At 54.6% G+C, this 22,501-nt stretch overlaps 1 protein-coding gene across 1 annotated transcript; it reads right to left on the bottom strand.

The window, feature by feature from the left end:
- Window positions 1-1,292: 1,292 nt before the first annotated feature.
- H6PD (hexose-6-phosphate dehydrogenase/glucose 1-dehydrogenase) lies at window positions 1,293-21,094 on the bottom strand (the record flags this gene model as incomplete). The annotated part of the gene is made up of 4 exons (XM_080693329.1): window positions 20,468-21,094; window positions 18,238-18,355; window positions 3,634-3,903; window positions 1,293-2,656 (listed from the first exon to the last, which is right to left on the bottom strand). The coding sequence occupies exons 1-4, from the start codon at window positions 21,083-21,085 to the stop codon at window positions 1,293-1,295; spliced, it is 2,370 nt and encodes a 789-aa protein (XP_080549455.1). The 5' UTR covers window positions 21,086-21,094.
- Window positions 21,095-22,501: the final 1,407 nt, after the last annotated feature.

Here is a 22,501-nt window from a genome sequence, read left to right as displayed (position 1 = left end):
TGAGACCTCGCATTGCTCAGTGTAGAGTGTCACCCTAAAACACGGGGACGGTCGCTCAGAAAGGCCTGTTGTAGCCCTGCCCGGTCCTGCCTCGGGGGTGACCAAGTGGGAGGCTGGAACCAAGCTGGAGTGGGTCCTGGGCATTGTGCTTTCTGTTGTTGGTTTTCTTGAAAGAATTTCAGAAGCCAGGCATGGTGGCACTCGCTTGTCAGTTTCTCCCCATTACTTGGGGAGAAACTGGGAGAGACTGAGACTGGGAGATCGGCGGGTTCTCAGCCACCTAGTGAGACCTCAGCTACTCAGTGAGGCACTCTGCAACCTCGTGAGACAGTTTCAAAACCAAAAATAGGGCTGGGGGTGTCGCTCAGAGGTAGAATGCCCCTGGGTTTAATTCCTAGTTTAAAAAAAAAATTTCAGAAGCTCCCTGGAGGGTTCAGAGCAAACTGGCCCACGCTTCTCCAGAGCCAGGAGCCCAGCTATCCTGACCGTGGGGCTGCCTGCCAACTCCACAAAGCCTGGCAGAGAGGCGGAGAAGTGGGCGTGGACAGGAGAGACCAGCTGGCAGCGAGTGGCCATGCTCAAGGCGGAGGTGGCCCTGAGGTCCCCCACCAGGGCTGGCTGCAGCTTGTCCCCACCCACACTGCACGTCGGCCCCAGAAAGGGGCCACGGCCACCCTGGCCAGCAGGCCTGGCTATCTGCTCAGAGCAGAGATGGCTGAAGGTCCAGTGCCCCTTGAGGCCACATCTTCCCCCATCACAGACAACTGAACTGGACCTCTCCTGGTAAAATGAGAGGGCACTGAGAACAGAATCGCCCACCGCAGACCCCGAGAGGCAATGACTTCCTCCATTTAGGGACCCCTGGAATGGCCCGTGTGCCCGGTGTCTTGGGGTGAGACCTGCAGGAGAGAGGACCGTGGGCGGAGGGCCGGGGTCCTTCCCAAGGTTGCTGGGGCACCTGACCCACCTCCCAGGCAGAGCAGATCTCGACTGGGAAGACGCCACAAACAAGTCTTAATGTTTCCCATTATCACCCCTCCTCTCTCTAGACAGTGGGGGGCTGAGGGACAACGGAGGCCCAGGGTGGGGACAGGTACCCCAGAGGGCAGGGGGCCTCGGACACAGAGCAGTCAGAGGCAGGTGGAAAGGCACTGGACAGCCGGCCAAACGCGTGGAGGCTGGACAAGGGGCTGGCCGGAGGAGGCAGAGCTGGGCCAGCTTGGTGTCAGGCAGAGTAAGGGAGATGACCAGAGAGCCAGCCCAGGATGGAACAGAGGGCAGGGGTGCCCCCATCAGCCCAAGAAGGCCTCGTAGTCAATGTACCAAACCAGCTGGCCAGAGCTGGGAAGCACGCCCGAGATGGGCCACTTCCTGGGCTCCTGGCCCACGCGGCTCACCAGCAGGGTGATCTCCCGCTTCGCCTTGCCCATAACCAGCACGGCCACCTTCTTGGCTCTGTTGATGAGGGGCAGGCTGAGGCTCATGCGCCGGTGTGGCTTAAGGGGGCTCTGGGTCAGCACCACCAGCTGCTCGCCATCCAGGCCGGCGGGCGACTGCGGGAAGAGGGAGGCCGTGTGCCCGTCGGCGCCCATGCCCAGCAGCACTAGGTCGAAGCTGCTGTTGGCCACCAGGGCAGCGATCTCCCCGGCGTAGGTCTGGGCACCCTGGTCCTCCTCGGCACAGAGACGCTGGTGCAGGTGCACGGGCATCGGGTGGATGTTGTAGTAGGGGACCCGGATGTGCTGCAGCAGGTGCGCCTGCAGGCCCTGGAAGTTGGACTCGGGATCCGAGAGAGGGACGCAGCGCTCGTCCACCAGCCAGATGTGCGTGTGGGCCCAGGGGAAGCCGTAGTGCCCCGTGGCCAGCTGCTGGAACAGGGCGACGGGGCTGGAGCCGCCCGAGAGCGCCAGGTGAAACGCGCCAAAGTCCCGCACCGCTTGCACTGCGGCGGCCTCCATGTCGTTGGCCAGCTTAGCGATGAGCTCCTCGGGCCAGGCCGAGACCAGCGGGCTCTCTCGGTACTTGGTCCTGAGGACCTGGAAGTCGCTGGGCCATGGGGCAGGCTCTGGCCCCGGCACCAGCTGCTCCAGCTGCTGCTGGGAGAAGGACAACTGGCCGCCGCTGACCTCGAAGTCCAGCAGGTCGCCGTTCTCGGCTCCCCCGGGGTAGAGGCGCGGCACCTCCCGGGCCAGGCTGTCCAGCAGGGGTGTCCAGAAGACCCAGGAGGCCAGCAGGTTCTCCGTGGTGATGAAGGACTCCTTTCGGCAGTGGAAGATGTGGGACAGGAGGACGGCGTAGGCGTCTTGCTCCGCCACAGGGCTGTAGGCATAGAAGTCAGACAGAGGGCGGCCGTACACGCGGAGGCCGGGCCGGTCGGGCATCTCCTTCCAGCTCTGGGCGGGCAGGGAGGGCCTGAACAGGTTCCGGCTGACCAGGATGGCCGGGTGGCCCAGCTCGCCGTGTCCGATGTGGAAGATGATCTGCTGGGGCAGGCAGCGGCTGTGCTCCGAGGCCCAGTACCTCTCGCTCTGGACACAGTACGCCCGGTTCTTGAACAAGACCCGCACATAGCCCACTCTCTCGTCCAGGGCCTTGCCGGACATCAGGAGGAAAGGAACGCCCTCCCAGCGGAGGTTGTCCATGTGGACCAGGACGCCTGGGGAGGGGCAGAGGGTGCTGCTGCAGTGCTGAAAGCCAGCCCCCCACCCGCCCACCCTGGGGCTGGCCCCCAGCCCTCCCCCGCCCTCCCAATCTCCTCTCAGTCAATGCCCGGAAACCAGACTGGGGCTGACCCTGCAGCCACAACACCACCTCCCTGGGCCCCTCTGAGAGTCCTGGTCCAGCCAGCGTGGGAGCAACCCAGAGACCTGCGGAGTCCCACCGTGGGCTCTCTGGGAGGCAGAGCCCTGGGGTGAGGGAGGTCCCACCGGGAAAGGCACCTTCTCCTTTGGTTTTTAGAGTAAGGTCTAATATGCGGGGGAAGCCAGGAGGGTGAGCAGAGGGGGCGCGGGGCAGGAGACGCAAGTGTGTGTCTGGGTGTGTGCACCTGTGTGTGGGTGTGCCAGACGCTGCTGGTAGGAGCCAGACAGAGCGTCCTTCACACTGAAGTCCCCAGCCTGGCCTGGTTTCATGGTCTCCTCTCGCCTCCTCACCTAGAAAATGCAGCCAACAGCTGCGTGCACCTGCCCGGTCTGTGCCTCCTCCCGGGAGGACCAAGTGACAGGATGTAGACATTTGTCCTTAGAGGCTCCTGTGTTCTGTTCATTACCCGCGGGACAGCCGGGCTTTGAGCCCCAGACTGTCAAGGAGGACGGCTCTGGCGGGCATCGCTGGCCAGCACGGTGCTGCCCACGGGAAGTGAGTCTGGCTTGGGTCGCACAGAGGTGTGTACCTCACCGGGGCGGCTCCAGGTCGGAGCCTCACAGGTATCCCCCACCCAGCAAGCTCCCAAGCGCTCAGCCTGAATGGAGGCTAGCCTGAAGAGACTGCCTTTGCCAGGGGAGCCTACAGTGACCAGAGAAGCCCAGAGCACTACGCATGCTGGTGAAAACCCCACTGCGAGTCCCTGCCCCCCAAACCAGAGAGTGCGGGTTTGAGAGCTGCCTCCGGGTGCCGCGCCAGCTCCCTGCCCACCTGCGAAGGTCGGTGTCAGGCTGTGGAAGGCGTCCGGCTTCTGCAGCTCCCGGCGCACCTGCCCACTGTAGGCCTGGTACTGGCCCACCACGGCGCTACCCGGCTGCAGGCCCCGCAGGGCGCCGAAGGCCTGGAGCTTGTGCTGCAGCACGGCGTCCGAGCTGCCCACGTCGTCGGGCAGCTCCATGGCCAGGAGCGTGAGGGTCTCGGTCAGGTGGTTCTGGATGGTGTCGCGGATGACGCCGTACTCCTCGTAGAAGCTGGTGCGGCCTGAGGGGGAGGGGAGCGGTCAGGGGGACCCCAGGGGTGCACCCAGACCCCCAATCTGTGCACTTGTCCACCAGCCCCGGCCAAGGCTGTATGCCTGGGTAAAGCTCAACAGGGCGAGGGAAGGGGGATGTCTTGGGGCTACGGCCCTTCAGTGAGAGCTAGCTAAGAGATACTATGTCTCTACTCTGAGAACTTTCTGTATAGGAAGGGTCCTCCCAGCAGAGGCCAGCCCCACGAGCAGACGCTTGGCTGGCCCCTGGCTCTGCCCGGGCGCTGGCCAGCAGGAGGTGTAGCACGGGAGGGGCTGAGCCCCGGGTCGGCCTGCGGTTTCCCGGTATGTGAGCTTGAGAGGAACTTGACCCTTCTTTCTCAGAAGGCCCCGACCCAGGGCCCACAAGTGCCAAGCGCCCCTCAAAGAGGCTGGACAGATGGGAAGTAAGAAGGAGAGAAACGTCCTAAAATAAAATCACCAAACTACCAAACTAGTGCATGTGTATCTATGTTCATAGCCGCACAGTTCACCATAGCCAAACCATGGAACCAGCCGAGATGCCCATCAACAAATGAACGGATTACAAAACTGTGGGATATGTACACAATGGAATTTTACTCAGCCATCAAAAAAAAAAAAAACTCAATTACATCATTTTCAGGGAAATGGATGGACCTGGAGGACATTATGCTAAGTGAGATTATTAAGTCACAAAAAATAAGAAATTGGATGTTCTCCCTCGTATGCGAAAGCCAGGGAGAAAATGGTCATCGGACGAACTCTAGATGAAGAAGGAAATCCTATAGAGGAGCAAACAAGGCGACCTGAAGGATGGGAGGGGAGAGAGAGCTCCTCTAAAGCACATGGCGAGCTTTAACAGACATATCAAATCAGTCACAAGCCAAGCGTGAGGAGGAGGGAGGAGGGAACTGGGGAAGGCTGACTGGGTGATGTGTGCAGGCATGCGCCTCCACCATCTTGCAGCCCGTGAAGATGCGCGGCTGCACTGCACCAATAGAAAGTTAAAAAATTACAGACCATGACGGGGGTCCTGGGGACGCCCCCCGAGACTGGCAGAGGGTACGAGAGAGTCCCCAAGACCGGAGGCGTCCAGGGAGAGAGCACTGCGGGGAGGAGGCTCACGAGCAGAGGCGCTGGGACCGTGCGGAGGCCAGGCTTGGTGCTGGGCTCCAGGAGGAGCTGCTGCAGGGACTGAAGCAGGCCTGGCCCGGGTGTTAGAGAAGAGCCCTGGGCCGCCTGGGGAGAGGGCTGCAGAGAGGAAACTGCAGCTGCCAGGGGGACCGGCAGGTCCTGGAGACCAGGCCCCCGGCAACAGGGCGGGCGGGGCAGGGGCAGGGAACCAGCTGCGGAGGAGGGAAACCAGAGCTTCCAGCGAGACGAGAGGTGTGGAGACATCCCAGTGGAGCCATCAACCGGGCAGGTGCACGGGGCCGTCGAGCCCGGGGAGCGCTAGCTGACACACCAGGCAGGAGAAGCCAGGTGAGCAGGGCTCGTGGGGCGGGGCAGGGAGGAGCTAGTGAGCGCACACCCCAGGCTCACCCCACCATGCGCTGATTATCCCTGAGGCAAATACAGGCACGGCTCTGAGCTTAGGCTTCAGGGCACACCACCCGGCTCAGGGCCCTGCCTGCAAGCACCCAGAGCCACAGAGAAAGCCTCACACACGGTCGAGGAGCCACCGGTCGTTTGCTTAATGCTCGGTGTGTTACCTACAAGGTGGGACCAGTTTTCTCAAGCAGCTGACTCCTATCCATCCTGAGAAGGACACACAATCACTTTGAGAAACCAAAATTAACTTGAAACGGCGATACAGAATGCCCAGATTAAACAGAACGCCAATAAACGAAATTATTGGAAATAATATCATCATTTCCAATAACAGTATCATTGGAAATTAGAAATTCAATAGATGAGCCCAGAGTGGTGGCACACACCTGTAATCCCAGTACTTGGGAGGTGGAGACAGGAGGATCCCAAGTTCAAGGCCAGCCTCAGAAATCTAGTGAGGTGCAACTTACTGAGACCCTGTTTTAAAAAATAAAAATGCGAAGATGGCGACCGAGAAAAGCGGGGCTTAAGAGCCCCGCTAGCAACCAATCTCCTTACCACAAAATCAGCGCCTTTCATAGCCATAAAACACCATCACCAGAGAAACAAAAAAATCACCAGGCTCCAGAGAGAAAGCGGACTGAGAACAGAGCTCAGAGCCACAGAGGAGGTACACCGGCCTCACGCCCGAGGACGCGGCAGCAGCGCCATACTGCCGGCGGCAGCGGCGAGTTCACCGGACGGCTACAGCAAGCCGAGGTGAGCTGCTGCGGAACAGCCAGGCGGGATTTTTCAGCACAGGGAGCATCTAAAGCTCCCAGTGGCTGAGCTCAGCACACGCTGCAGGGACTCAGAGTGGAACTCAAAACCAAGAATAAATAAGCCAGCCTCACGGCCGAGGGCATAGCAGCGGCGCCATATTGCCACCGGCAGCGGCAGCAGCGAATTCACCAAGTCCAATACAGCTACATCTGTGAACTCAAGAACAGTGAGTCAAATTGCGGGCCACAGAGGAGAAATCCCAGTACTGTACTCCCTGGGACTTGACCCAGTGGGGGAGTGGCGGTGGCAGAGATATCACACCATAGGAGAAAGCGAAACCTGGCACCCCCCCACAGTCTAAAGCAGCCTCTATCGACTCCCTGGGTCGGAGACTCTGTGATACAAACCCAGTAAAGGAGTAGTGGGGTCTGAGATACTACTGACTCGAGATCCAGAACACCTTAAGTGAAGTCCTAGTGACCCAAGGGAAGAACCCAGAGAAGGCACAAGCTTCCGAAATCATGGGAAAGAGGAATAATAATGGAGCAATGAATGCTCACAACCTCACAACATCAGAACCCGATAAAACAGAAAATCAGAGATTTCTAGAAGATCAAATCAGGAAAATAACTGTAGAAATAATAGAGGTGCTTCGAAAAGAACTCAGAGAGAGCCAAAAAGAGATAAAGGATGCAATTAATGAAGTAAAGGCCTCAATTCAAAGCACAAACAACCGAATAGAACACATGGAGAACAGAATCTCGCTCTTAGAGGATGATCATTCCAAAAATGAACGCATAGTTTCTAATTTAGAAAAAAATATCCAACAGCAGGAATCTGACATTGAAGAAATATGGGCCCATTTTAAGAGAGCTAACCTAAGAATAATTGGAATAGAGGAGGGAAAAGAAAGTGAAACCAAAGGGATAAACAATCTCTTCAAGGAAGTAATAGCAGAAAATTTTCCAAACATAGAGCAAGAGGTCGATACACAGGTCCAGGAAACTTATAGAACTCCCTTTAGACAGGATCAGAGAAGAGGATCCCCACGCCACATAATTGTCAAAATGACCAATGTGGAAGCCAAGCAGAGAATCTTAAAGGCAACAAAAGCAAAGGGCCAAGTGACATTCAGAGGCAAACCAATTAGAATCACTCCAGACTTCCCAAACCAAGTTATGAGAGCCAGAAGGGCTTGGAGTAACATATTCCAAACTCTGAAAGAAAACAACTTCCAGCCAAAAATTTCCTACCCAGCAAAACTTTCTATCAAATTAGATGGAAAAATAAGAAGCTTCCATGACAAACAGAAACTGAAGGAATTTATGTCTTCAAAACCAGCACTAGAGAAAATACTCAAAGAGATTAACTACAAAGAAGAAATAGGTAACACACACCAGAACCAGAGAAACAAGATTTTCCATCCAACAGACAACTAAGATTGGTTATCTGTGGAGATTCATTATTTATGTTAGTCTTTTACCTATCTCTAAATTGTATTGTTTGCTTTTATTGTTGCTAATTTTTAGGATTTCTAGTTGGAATATTAATATACCTTCAGATATAGCATTTGGAAATATTTTATCCCATTCTATTAGTAACTTTTAACTCTGTTTACATTGTCTTTGGATATATAATATTTTTTTATTTTTTAGGGAGTTTGTATACTCTTCTGTTGCCTGTGCCATTGAAATCATATCCAAGAAATCACTGCCAATCTCAATGTTGTGAGGTTTTATGACCCAGATTTTCTTCTAAAAGTTTATAGTCTTAAGATTTATATTTAGGTCTTTTATCTATTTTGAGTTAATATTTGTATATGGGATTAGGTAAGGGTCCAATTTTATTCTTTTCCATGTAATTATTATTTTTCAATAATATTTAGTTAAAAGATTATTATTTCCACCACCAAATGTTCGCGGAAACCTTGTCAAAAATAACTTGATAATATAGGGAAGAATTTAGCTCTAGGCTTTTATTTAACTCCAATGGTTTATATATCTGCCTTTAGAACAGTACTACACTGTTTCAATTACTGTAGCTTTATATGGTTTGAAATCAGAAAATATATATCTTCTAGCTTTGTTCTTTTTCAAGATCGTTTTTGGGTATCTAGAATCCATATTCCATATTAGGATAGATTTTTTTCTGAAAAATAAATATATAAATATATGATAGTTTCACCTGAAAAAAAAATAGAAAAAAATATTCTCTGGTAAGAAAGAAAGCAAAAAGAAATATTGAAATGTTATCTTTAAGTCATCAAAAGCTTGGTATCAGACAAATGAAACTGTTATGTGAGAGTATAATTTTTAATTTTGGATAAATTGCTATAATACTAGATGTCAACCACTAAGCCAAGCATGGGAGGGAGGGATGGGGAGAGAATGGGGTGGGGATCGGGTGGGGGCTGACTGGGTGATGTGTGCATGTATGTCTACAAAAGTTTGTATCCCACTATGATGTATGAATACAGTGCACCAATAAAAAAAAATAAAAATAAAAAATAAAAATGCAAAAACTTTGGGTTGTTCAGAGTGATTTTGAAATTTTTATTTTTTTTACTGGGCATGGAACCCAGGGGCATTCTACCTCCGAGCCATACCCCTAGCCCTACTTTTTATTCTTTACTTTGAAACGCGGTCTCACTGAGTTGCAGAGGGCCTCACTGAGTAGCTGAAGATGTCTGAGAACCGCGACCCTCGGCCTCCCGAGTGCTGAGATGACAGGCGTGCGCCACTCGGCTTAAAATCTTTCTTCTTCTTCTTCTTTTCTGTGACACTGGGGATGGAGCCCAGGGCCTCGTGCACGTGGGGCAGCTCTCGACCATGGAACTACACTCCCAGGCCCTGTTTAATCTGTACGTGTGCGCTCTTAACTCAGATTTTTAAAACTGTTGTATCTCAGAGGTGTGTGTGTGTGTGTGTGTGTGAGAGAGAGAGAGAGAGAGAGAGAGAGACAGACAGACAGACAGACAGACACTGCCCTGGGCCACATTTGGGTACAGAGTGAGCTATCCAGGCCCCCCGGGCAGTCTGGGCCCTGCTGGCAGAGCAGCCCACTGTGACTCAGAGTATAGAACCTGGGAACAGAGCACAGCGGCCTTGGGACCGCACCGGCAGCGTGAGGAGCCACAGAGGGTTCCAGACCTCCGGCAGTTAAGTGCGGTTATGGTCCAGCAATCCCGCTCCTGGGTCTATCCCAAGGGAAATCAGACCATACATCCACACACACAAAACTGTATACGAGTGTCTATCGCCGTACCAGTCAAATTGCCCAGAGCAGACAACAGACTCCCCCAGCTGGTGAGCACATACATAAAAGAAGGCACAAGCTGTGCAGCCCTGACCTGGAATCCAAAACACTCCACAATCTGAAACCTTGTGAGCACCAAGGTGATATCACAAGAGGGAACGTCCATGCCCGACCTCGCGTGACAACTCACAATCAAAATACAAGCCAGGGGACGCCGGGCGTGGGGGCCAGGCTTGTCGTCCCGGCGCGTGGGAGGCGGAGACAGGAGGATGGCGCTGGTTCGAAGCCAGCTTTGCTGGCTTAAGAGACCCTGTTTCCAAATGAAGAATAAAAAATAGGTCTCAGAGTGTAGCCCGGAGGTAGAAGGGCTTCCAGGAACCCCAGTAAAACACACACACACACACACACACACACACGCCAGGGGTGGTGGCGCACGCCTGTGATCCCGGTACTTGGGAGGCTGAGACAGGAGGAGCGCATGTCCTTGACAGCCTCAGCTACTTAGTGAGGCCTCTGGAACTTAGTGGCCCTGTTTCAAAATAAAGAAGAAAAAATAGGGCTGGGAGTACAGCTCGGGATAAAATACCCCTGGGTTCAATCCCCAGAATCAATCAATCAATCAATCAATCTCTCTCTATCTCTCTCTCTCTCTCTCTCTCTCACACACACACACACACACACACACACACACACACACACACACACCTGGGCGTGGTGGCGCACACTTGTAATCCCAGCATTGGGAGGCTGAGACAGGAGGACCAGGGTTCATGGACACCCTCAGCTACTTAGTGAGGTCTTTTGCAACTCAGTGAGACCCTGTTTCAAAATAAAGAAGAAAAAATAGGGCTGGGGGTGTAGCTCAGAGGTAGAATGCCCCTGGGTTCTATCACCAGTACCGCAAAAAGAAAAAAAGAAAAAATATATATATACACACACATACATATATAAATATATACATATACACAGTGTAAGACACCTTCAGGCTATGTGGATACGGTGTATATGAAACATAAATGAATTCTGTATTTAGACGTGGGTCCCATCCCCAAGAGAGCTCATTATGTAAATGCAAATACTGCAATATCTGCAAACATCCCGAATCCCAAACACTCTGGTCCCAAGCACTTCAAATAAGGGATACTCCACCCTACGTATCTGTGTAAGAAAATAGCTCCCCCCCACCCCCGGGGATTGAACCCAAGGGAATTCTACCTCCAAGCTATACCTCCAGCCCTGTTTTTTATTCTTTATTTTGAAACAGGGTCTCACTAAGTTGTGGAGGGCCTCACTAAGTATCTAAGGCTGGCCGAGAACCTGAAATCCTTCCTGTCTCAGCCTCCCAAATGCTTGGATTACAAGCGTGCACCATCATAGCAGCTTTAGATATTTACAGAAAATATCTTTCAATAGTAAAAACAAAGAGATGATATACTGAGACTTGCTACAATGTGGGTGAACTTCAACAATACTAAGTGATCTCACCGGGCGTGGTGGCGCACACTTGTGATCCCAGCATTCGGGAGGCTGAGACAGGAGGATCGCGGTTCGAGGCCAGCCTCAGCTACTTAGTGAGGTCCTTTGCAATTCAGTGAGACCCTGTTTCAAAATAAAGAATAAAAAATAGAGCTGGGGGTATAGCTTGAAGGTAGCATGCCCCTGGGGTCCATCCCAGTACCACAAAAAAGAAGAAAGAAAGAAAGGAAGGAAGGAAGGGAGGGAGGGAGGGAGGGAAGGAAGGAAGGAAGGAAGGAAGGAAGGAAGGAAGGAAGGAAGGAAGCTCAGAATAGGCAAATCCGAGGTGAGAGAGCATGCCAGAGGTTGCAGGGGGGCTGGGTGGAGCCCCTTACAGGATGACGAGTAAGAAGCATAGAGCTTTTTTGGGGGTGATGAAAACGTTTTGTGGTCCTGGGGGTGGAACCCAGGGGCACTCTACCTCCAAGATACACCCCCAGCCCTATATTTTATTCTTTATTTTGAAACAGGGTCTCACTGAGTTGCAAAGGGCCTCGCTAAATAGCTGAGGCTGGCCACAAACAGCCATCCTCCGGTCTCAGCCTCCTAAGTACTGGGATCACAAGCCTGAACCACCACGCCCGGCTACATCTCAGTAAAACTTCTAAGAACATTCCAGAGTAGGGATGTGGTACCATTAAAGAGGTGTTTGGGGAGGATGGAGCCCTGTGTGACGCACAAGAGGAACTGACCCAGACGGGGCTGGCGGGCGTGGCATCACGGAGGCTGTAAGTGCTGCCTTCAAAGAAAGTACCACAGGCAGCGTGGCAGACGGTGCGGTGCCGAGACTGGGCCACGGTGCCTGGACCTACGATCAGCGCAGTCTGGGGCGTGATCTCTGGGGCCAGGGTTTAAACACCAGCGCCGCCATCTCTGGTCTGTGATCTCAACCAAGCAATACCACCACACACAGAAAAACCAGACAATCACTGCACCTCCCTCGCAGGGCTGTGGCTCATGTATCTTTCTGTACACACACACACGAGGCTTGGAAGAGTGCCTGGTGTGTTCGTTATTTTACAGGCTGTAAGAGAGAGGGGCCAACCAACTCCGAGCTCACTGTGGCCGCTTGGAAAGGAGTTAGTCAGGTATGTTGGCACGTGCCTGCTACCCCAGGACTTGGGAGGCCGACACGGGAGGACTGCAGGAGGACTCAGCAACTTCGGGGAACCCTCGGCAACTTAGCGAGGCCTTGTTTCAAAAAAAAGGGGGGGGGGATGGGAGAGTAGCTTGGAGGTAGAATGACCCTGGGTTCAATCCCCAGTACAAAAATCAAAACAAGAAAAAAGAAAAGAAAAAGAAAGAGAAGAGTTTTGTTTTTTTTTTTAAGTAGCTGGTATTATGATGGTTTCAGTTTCAATCTCTGACTCCAAGTGGGGAAAGGTGGCCGGGGGTGCCGTCGGAGGCTCAGTGAGGACGGCGGAACCGCCATGAGCCGATGACGGCGAGCTGCAGAGCTGGCAGCCGCAAAACCACTGCTGCTGGGAGCCACTGAGAAGTGGGCTGCCGGCCCAGCTGCGGCCCCGGTGGCCAGCCCCAGCCCGACTGCGGACGCTTGAATGTGAAGAAGAGGCGTCTCGCGGAATCAGCGCATTACGGTAGCTCTGAGTCTAAAGGGGACGGTTCGGGTTTTAGGAAGAGATGAATTTTTGATGGAGAAATTGTAACAGAGTCCTTAAAAGCCCTATTATCTGCTTACTGTTCATTAATTTAGCAAATCCCTAAGTGGCCCTTTTCCTATTTTTAGCCTCTGGATTCTCGATTTGGGGAGAATGCGTGCCGTGGATCTGCTACCCGCTGGGAGACGCGCCTTCCTCTGCTCCTTCACTTGAGCTCCCAGGGGTGCACCTGTTTTTAGCACAGCTGCAGGTTTATGGACTCTGCTCCCGTCCCAGCGCGCCTCTGCCCTTTCTGTGTCGGCTCAGTACTGGGTGCGTCCAGGGGAAGAGGGCACGCGTGCGTCCACGCGCCCGGCGGGAAGCGAGGGCCAGTACCCCACTGATGCCCAGCGCGCCGCTTTGCTCCGGCTCCTGGTTCTTCCCGAAAAGTATCTATATTGGCTCCTTGCACCCTTTCCCAGGTTGAAGGTTAAAGGCTAACACCCACGATAGAATAAAAAGATATATATATTTAAAAAAAAAAAAAAACAGGATCAAGCTCTCTTGGTCACGCTGCTCAATCTAACGAGCTGGGAGGATGGCTGGGAAGTGCCTTTCACCGGCTGGCTACTCATTCCACCGCAGAAATATACTCAAAGGGGGAAAAACATTAAATGTTCATAAATGTTTGCGAATCCATGATTTTACAACTTAATAAATATATAAAAAAACACTGGATCATATATGTTTTGGGGGCAGGGGATGTGTGGGAATTGAACCCAAGACACTCTGCCACCAAACTACACCCCCAGCCCTTTTTATTTACTTATTTTTAATTTGCTAACTTGCTGAGGGTCTAAGCTGCTGAGGTTGGACTTGAATCTGCGATCCTCCTGTCTCAGCCTCCCAAGTACTGGGATTACAGGTGTGTGCCACCAATGCTCAGACTGTATTATATACTTTAAAGGGTGGATTTTATGGTATGTGAATTTTATCTCAATTTTAAAAAAAATCAGAACAAGCCGGGCGTGGTGGCGCACGCTTGTAATCCCCGTGTTTGGGAGGCGGAGACAGGAGGATCGCGCTGGTTCGAAGCCAGCCGCGCTGGCTTACAGGACCCTGTTTCCACATAAAATATAAAAATAGGCCTGGGAGTGTAGCCCAGAGATAGAAGGGCTTCCAGGAACCCCAGTACCACAAAAAAAAAAAATCAGAACATATTATTTAGGATGGGCAAACACTGAAAACAATCAAAATGCGTGATTAGATCATTTATATCACATATTTTGTGGTATAAACAGAACTGAATGGAAATATGGAAATATACAGCTACTAAAAGATGGACTATGCCGACTGTCAATTCAAGGAGACTTCAGTACTATACAAGTCCGCACGTGTGTGTGTGTGTGTGTGTGTGTGTGTGTGTGCGCGTGTGTGTAAGGGAGAAAGAGAGAGAGATTTAGGTAAGAAAAGGCAGAGAAGAGCGTTGTAGACCAATTACAGGTTTTATATAAGAATCCGGTAGAAGTCACATGGAATCCAGACATCCTGAAGCACTGCCACTACTCACAAACTCGGAAGAACAACATTTCCAATTGTAAAAAAAAAAAAAAAGATTCGTGAACATTATCTGATTTAATCCTTAAAACCCTGTGGAGAGAGGTACCAGGGCTTCTGGGGCTCTGCGGAGGCCGTGCTAAGGGTCACTGCCTTCAGAACCGGACCCCACACACCCACCCCTGCTGCTACACACTACGGGGATCTGGGTTTCCCCAGCAAAACCAGCTGTCAAAAAAGAAGAGAAAAGAAAAAAGCAAAGCTGGCTGCCATCCCTACCAGTATCTTCTGGGATCATAAATAAGGAGAGGTGGGGGCGAAGGGGAGCGCGGGGCAGCTGGCTGGCGCTCCCGCTCTGGATAGACTGCCTGCAGCTGCAGGCAGCACTGCAGATGGGCAGGGAGGGGAGCGGCCTGCTGAGCGAGCGCCATTCGCCCTCCCCCAGGGCACAGCGGGCGGCAGGCCGGTGCTGTGTACCTGGAGGACCTGGCTGCCCGGGCCCCTGGTGAAGGGTGCTCAAGGGTGACTCCAACCCTCAGCCGTGAGCACGCACCTTGCTCCTCTCCCTCAGGTCTGAGGCTAGACAGGGATCCTGAAAGCCCAGTGGGCACCTCCCCAGGAAGTCTCCCTCCTTCCCCTGCCAAAGAACAGCTTCTGGCCAGAGGGGAAGCAGGGCCATAGGGGGGCGCCCGTTTGCATCCTGCAGGGATGCAGGCACAGTGGGTAGAGGCTGAGGTTCTGCAGCTGCGGTTCCAGACTCAGCAGCCGCTGAGGGCCAGCAGGTCACGGCTGAGTGACCTGGCCAAGGTCGCTTCCAGGCCCATGCCACTGCATCAGGGGTCGCTGGCCAGGGCCCCGGCATCTGGGACTCCTGGGGGGGCACCAGGACAGACGGCTGCTGCCTAGCTGAGGGACAGACTCTTCTGCCCCCCACCCCCGCCCAGCCTGTGCAGCAGCCTGACTGCAGCAGGCTCCTCCGGGCCAGAGGCTGCGGCAGAAGGAAGGGAACACGCGCACACACACACACACACACACACACACACACACACACACACAGGGGAGGGAAGCCACGCTGCCACCCATTTGGAGATGGGTGAATGGGGGTTGGGGGAAGACATACGAACGACCTTGCAGCTCCTGAGTCCCTTCCCAGGGCTGCGGCAAGGCTGGAGCGAGAGCTCTGCGTCCGGGCCTGGCTTGCAGCACCCAGCATGCGGGGTGCAGTCTAGGCACCCTGGGGCCGGGAGCAGCCGCAGAGGAGAAGGAGGAGCAGGGTCTCTGGACACTGGACGGGCAGAAGTTGGGGCGGAAGGTGGAGCAGCAGGGCCCATGAACTCGGTGCTTCTGCCTGAGGTTCTGGTGCGGAGCTCAGTGCTCTGTCACTGTGCAGGAGAGCACTAGGCCAAAGCTGGCCTTGGCCTCAGAAGCCCCAGGACTCCAGCAGGGGTGACTCCCTCCAGCTGGCTTCCCATCCCACCCCACAGGATGGAACAGGTGCCCTGTGCTGAGCCCAGGCTGCAGGTAGGCCAGCAGTCTCTCTCCTCTCAAAGCAGCACAGGGGGCGGGCATGGTGGCCCACACATGTAACTGCAGTTACTTGGGAGGCTGAGACAGGAGGATCAGGGGTTTGAGGCCAGCCTCAGCTCCTTAGTGAGGCCCTCTGCAACTTAGTGAGACCCTGTTTCAAACATAAAAAATAAGCTGGGCTTAGTGGTGCACACTTGTAATCCCAGTACTTGGGAGGCTGAGATAGGAGGATCATGGGTTCGCAGCCAGCCTCAGCTGCTTTGTGAGGCCCTCTGCATCTTAGTGATAACCTGTTTCAAAATAAAAAGAATTAAGAATAGGGCTAGGAGTGTAGCTCGGAGTTTGACTGCCCTTGGATTCCATCCCAAGTACACACGCGCGCGTGCACACACACACACACACACACACACACACACACGCAGAATCGGGGGCTGCAGGGGCGTGAGCTGCCCTTGGGTCCCAGAGCTGCATCAGGCACCTTCTCAGGATGCAGACAAATCTGTCCTTCCGCACACACATGCAAAGGGGGGAGGCCCCGGCTGGGCACGCAGGGGAACAGAAAGTGACCAGGGTGACCCAAACCCCAGCCCGCCTCAGGCCTGCAGGCCAATCCTAACAAAAACACACTCCAGACCAGCCCCACCCAGGGGTCGAGCCTGGGGGTGGGGGGCGCCGTCCCTGGTCGGGTCCTGGCCAGGGCTGAGCACCAGGGCTCTGAGGAGTGGGAGAACACGGCGCCCTGGTGCGGGGGTGGCGAGGACCCGCCTAGCCGATGGAGCTCCGGCCTGTCCCTCCATCAGGGACCAGGAGGCAGCCCGGGCTCCTCCCCCACAGCTGCCTCCGCCAGCCCTGTCTGTCCTTCTGCGTGCCTGTCTTCTTGCCTGCCGGTGCCCAGCCCCTGGCTCCACAGGGACCCTGTGAAGAACCCACCAATGGCACCTGGTACAAGATGAAATGGGATGGAGGGTGGGAGACTCCAGGTTAGGGCAGCACTGGCCCCCACGCGTGTGTCCAGGGCAGGTCCTCCCTGCCCCACGGTGGGCGCAGGCAGGAGCCGCCAGAAAGATGGGAGAGGAGCTGGGCGTGGCGGGACGCCTGCGATCCCAGGATTGGGAAGCAGGGATAGGAGAAGCATAGGTTTGAGGCCAGTTTCAGCAACTTAGCCAGGTCCTCAGCACCTTAGTGAGACCTGTTTCAAGATAAAAAGGGCTGGGGGTGCAGCTCAGAGGGAAGACTCCCCTGGGTACAATCCTCACTACCAAAGAGAAGGAGAAGGAGGAGGAGAAGGAGAAGGAGGAGGAGGAGGAAGGAGGGGAGAGGAAGGGGAAGAGGAGGACGAGAAGGAGGGAGAGAGAGAGACCCATCTTCCCAGCACTCTCAGGCTGTCAGGACCTGGGCCCAGTCCAGGCAGCAGAGAGGAGAGCAGGCCGGGTCGCTGGCCGCAGCAGGGCAACAGAGGCACCGCCCGCCCACTCCGCCCTCAGTGCCAGGCCCGCAGCTCAGCCAGCTCATCTCTGCGGGGCGAGGATGAGGCCCAGCACACAGCCCCCAGGACAGCAGGCCACAGGGGCCTGTGCCGCTCCTGGGGACCAGGACGGACACTGGAGGGGCTCCGAGGAGTCCCTGCGGCCCGCGAGGGCTCACTGCCTGGGAAACAGGAGCCCCTCTTCCAGGTAGATCCTGGAGTGGAGAAACTCAGTGCCTTCTAGAAATGTCCTCCAAGGTCTGCTTGGGTCCCGCCTGGCCGCCCGCCCTGGCACCTCAGCTGCTGCCCCTGGTGCGGCTTGTCCACGAGGTACCCGGGGACAGAGGCCCTGAGGCTCCGCACGGAGCTTCCAACGCTAAATACGCATCCAAAGAGAGGAGAGACAGCCAAAGAGTAATCGAGGGGAGAGGAAGAAAAAGAAAAGGCAGTTGGAGAAAAAAGGGGAAGAGGCAGGCTTCCTGGTCTCCCCCAGGGCCGAGGTCCCGGGGTTCAGGACGCCGCGCCCTGGCCGGGCACTCCCGCGGGGCAGGAGGGCTGTGTGGTGGCCTTTGCGCCCCTCCCCGTCCCCCGCAGCGGCAGAAGCTGGTCACAGCACCAGGCAGGACAAAAGGCTGCTCTGCCAGCCCGTGCTGTGGACCCGGCCCGCGAGCTGGGGCCACGCTGCTGCCTCCAGGCCGAGGCTCCACTGCCAGGGACCTCGGGCGTGCCAGCAAACTCATCTGTATGAGGCCAGGAACAGCCCCTCCTCATATGACTCGTACTGGGGGCTTAAGGGCACAGTGAAAATGAACTTTTATTAGGAGGTAAGAACCAACACAGGGAGATGCTCAAAAGCTGTGATAACATCACAGACGCCTGAGCTCCAAGGGGCCTGCTCAACCCAAGACGAGGAAGCAATGCGCCGAGGTGCGTGGCACTGGGTCACTCCTTCCCTGGGGGCCGCAGCAACGACATGGGCAGGCTGGCCCAGAACTGAGCCCACACTGCAGGCCCGGCAGCGGACACCGCCTGCAGCGACCTCCCTCAGAGGGCAGAGCCAGGCACCGGAGCCAGGCAGGTGGCGCAGCACCCACCTTCAGCATCCACCGTCTCCTTGAGGACGATCTCCACCCGCTCCACGTGGTGCCGGCTCCAGAGGCCGTCCAAGGCCTTGCGGTTCTGGTCTCGGAAGGGCAGGATCTGAGCCACGGCCTGTCAGGAAGGGAGACTGGTCATCCTGCGGGCTCTTCTTGGGCTGGAGAAGCAGCCCTGGCTCCAAACCTCTCCACTGTCCACTTGGGGGAGACGCCGCTTGCTGAGTAACAGATATTCCGGACTTTGGGGTCTCAGCCCAGTAAAGACTCCAAGAACTGTGTATGTGTGTGTGTCAGAGAGAGAGAGAGAGAGAGAGAGAGAGGGAGAGGGAGAGGGAGAGGGAGAGGGAGAGGGAGAGGGAGAGGGAGAGGGAGAGGGAGAGAGGGAGAGAGGGAGAGAGGGAGAGAGGGAGAGAGGGAGAGAGGGAGAGAGGGAGAGAGAGAGAGAGAGAGAGAGAGAGAGAGAGAGAGAGGGAGGGATCCGAGGCTGGCTTGAAACTTGTGAGCCTGTTTCAAAATAAAAAATAAAATAGGGCTGGGGGTATAGCTCAGAGGCAGAGTGCCCCTGGGTTCCATCCTCAGCACCAAAGAAAGAAAGAAGGATTTCAAATCACCAGTCTTCTATGACTCTCTCCCTCCCTCCCCCTCCCTCTCTTTTATAATACTAGGTATTGAATCCAGAGACAGTCTACCTCTGAGCTACATCCCCAGCCCCATTTTTATTCTTTATTTTGAAACAGGGCCTCACTAAGTAGCTGAGGCTGGCTGCGAACCTGCAGCCCTCCTGTCTCAGCCTCCCAAGGACTGGGATTACAAGCGTGCGCCACCACGCCCTGGCTGAGTATCAAGTCTTAGTAAAATGAAGATATGCAATACCAAAAATATAGCAAGAAAAGCTTCAAGCTGAATACATTGAGTATTTTTTCTCATTTTGCAATCAACAAGTAGAAACCTCGCCAGGACTAGCCCTGCTCTGGGGAGTACCACTCAATTATCAAGGAGTAAAAACCTCACCAGGACAGGCCCCAGTTTGGAGACCACTACTTGGGACTACCGCTGTGGCAAGTGCATGCGGGGTTGATGGACAGTAAACCCGCTGCCCAGGTCACTACCTGGTGCCCAGACTCCAGGGGTCAGCATCTCACTGCCCTGTGTTCAGGCTTTTTTTTTGGCAGTACTGGGGATGGAACCTGGGGGCATTCTACCTCCCAGCTACACCCCCCTGCCCTATTTTTTATTCTTTATTTTGAAACAGGGTCTCACTGAGTTGCGGAGGGCCTAAGTAGCTGAGGCTGTCCTCCAACCGTGATCCTCCTGTCTCAGCCTCCCGAATGCTGGGATTACAAGCGTGTGCCACCGCAGCCGGCTGCTGTATTCAGTTTAAGAATTCAGGAAGAAGGCCAGGCATGGTGACGCACACTTGTAATCCCCGCGCTTGGGAGGTGGAGACAGGAGGATCAGGCAGGTTCAAAGCCAGCCGCGCGCGTTGGTTTAGGAGACCCTGTTTCCAAATAAAAATATAAAATAGGTCTGGGAGTGTAGCCCGGAGGTAGAAGGGCTTCCAGGAACCCCAGTACCACCAAAAAAAAAAAAGAATTCAGGAAGAAAACTCTGTGTGTGTGTGTGTGTGTGTGTGTGTGTGTGTGTTTTACTGAGGATTGAATCTGAATCCAGAGGCATTCTACTTCTGAGCTCTACCCCCAGCCATATATATATATATATATATATATATATATATATATATATATATATACATTTTTTTTTAACACGGTTTCGCTAGGTTAATGAGAGTTTCACTACTTGCTGGGGCAGTCTTGAACTTGTGATTCTCCTATCTCAGCCTAACAAATGTGGGTGTGCGCCACCACGCCCAGCTAGAAACCCATTTTTTTTTTAAGGTAGATGGGCATAAGATAAAGAGAGCTAATTCTAATTCTCATAGCATCCCCAACAGAAAGCCAGGTCCAAACACCAGAGGCCCTGGGCCTCCTCTGCAGTGGAGGCGGGTAACACCGAGGAATCAGCATACACCCTGGCTGGGAAGCGGCAGAGGGACAGGGCCGGCAGTGCTGCCTGCAGCGGGGTGTCCTTCGCCCTCATCTCCTGGAGTGCGACCGTGGGGGCTCAGATTCCTCAACCTCGTCCCACAATCAGTGGCGCCGGCCTTGCTGACGGGGTCCACCGGCACGCGGCACAGCCCAGTCCTGGCAGATGCTAAGCTGCAGCTCACCTGCTTGCCCAGGTAATGGTCCACCCGGTACATCTCCTCCTCTTGGAAAAAGCTCCCAAGTTCTGTAGCCAGCTGCTGGGCTGAGAGGTGGTCATGGCCAAAGGGCTTCTCCAGGACCACCCGCAGCCAGGCGCCTGGGCCTGGCCGGCAGCTGCTGTTGATGTGCCGGGCAATGTCTGCGTAGGCGAAGGGCGGCACGGAGAAGTAGAAGATCCTGCCCGCCTCCCGGAGGCCTCCCTGCTGGACCCGCGCCTCGATGCCCTTGCTCAGAGTCTGGTAGTCCTCGGCCGTCTTCAGTTGGCGGTACTGGCTCAGATGCAGGAACTGATCCTTGGCTTCAGCACAGTGACTGGCTGTCACGTCCTTGGGGCAGGACAGGGATTCCAGGGCCTTGGCCACCAGCTCTTGGCCCTTCTTGGGCTCAGTCAGGGCCGCCCCATAGAAGCTAAAGTGATGGCCCTTCCCCACCTCGTCCAGGTAGAGCTGGAACAGCCCCTGCCATAGATACTTCTTAGCCAGGTCCCCAGTTGCTCCCAGCAGGATTACAGAGACGTGTCCCGGGAGCTCCTGGGCCTGCAGGCAGCCCAAAAGGACCACGCACATAGCCACCAGGAGCATCTTCCAAATGCCGGGGGACCTGGGTGCACAGGGAAGAAGACAGACAAGGAACCAGGAAGGATTAGGCGGCTGTGATACGCAACGCATCCGGGACAGCAAACATCTCCTGCCAGGCGAGAAACAGCCAGGCTCCTTGAGAAAAAGCCAACAGCCCCCAACACCCCCTCCACCTGGGCAACTGGGCTTCTGTGCCAGGAGTCAGCGGGTAGGGAGACCGCCAGGCACACGGGGGCCGTGCCTGGGAAGGTCAGAGGCCATTCTGCTGCCGGGAGTGTGGGTAAGTGGAAAAACCACCAGGGCACGTCACGCGCTGGGCCTGGAGTGTCTGCCCGCTTTACAACCATGGCGGGCCTCAGCCAGGCACAGGCCCCTGGAGCAGCAGGGCAGCCCCAGCCCGGGAACGGCAGCCGGCCCCAGGTGAGCGCCAGACGCGAGTGGGCCTGGCCACCACCTCGCTAGCTCTTCTTCTTCCCAGGTCTACTGGACTCTGCACAAAATCACTGCTAGTAATGCCTACGGCACAGTAATTCGAGACTCTGGGCCTAGGGGTGTAGCTCAGCGGCACCTGCTTGCCTAGAATGGACCAGGCCCTGGGTTTAATCCTCAACACTGCAAAAGGCAAAACAACCCCAAACCCACAGACGCTGGGCCCCACTATCTGTGAGTGAATCCCCGTTCATCTCCTTAATAACTGAACAATCATTTAACCTCACCACACCTGTTTCCTCATCTGAAATGGGGATAAGAGTGCCTCCAACACAGGATTGTCCTGAGGATAAAAGGAGTTAATGTGTCTTTTTTATATTTATTTATTTATTTTGGTGGTACTGGGGTTCCTGGAAGCCCTTCTACCTCCGGGCTACACTCCCAGACCTATTTTTACATTTTTATTTGGAAACAGGGTCTCCTAAGCCAGTGCGCGCGGCTGGCTTCGAACCTGCGTGATCCTCCTGTCTCAGCCTCCCAAGCGCGGGGATTACAAGCGTGCACCACCACGCCCGGCTGTGTCTTTTTTATTTTTAACTGACACATAAAAATGTAAAATATAAAAATATTATATATATATAATTTTTTTGTGGTGGTACTAGTTCCTGGAAGCCCTTCTACCTCCGTGCTACACTCCCAGACCTATTTTATATTTTTATTTGGAAACAGGGTCTCTTAAGCCAGCGGGGCTGGCTTCGAACCTGCGCGATCCTCCTGTCTCCGCCTCCCGAGCACGGGGATTACAAGCGGGCACCACCACGCCTGGCCAGAGTTGTATATATTAACAGAATACATCATGATGCTTGATACATGGGTATATCAAGCAATGTTTAAATGAAGTTAAGGCTGGGCGTGGTGGCGCACACTTGTAACCCCAGCATTTGGGAGGCTGAGGCAGGGGGGTTACAGTTCACGAACAGCCTCAGCTAC

The sequence above is a fragment of the Muscardinus avellanarius genome, assembly GCF_963383645.1.
Source record: "Muscardinus avellanarius genome assembly, chromosome: 3".
Taxonomy (NCBI): domain Eukaryota; kingdom Metazoa; phylum Chordata; class Mammalia; order Rodentia; family Gliridae; genus Muscardinus; species Muscardinus avellanarius.
This window is presented reverse-complemented; position numbering and strand designations above follow the sequence as displayed.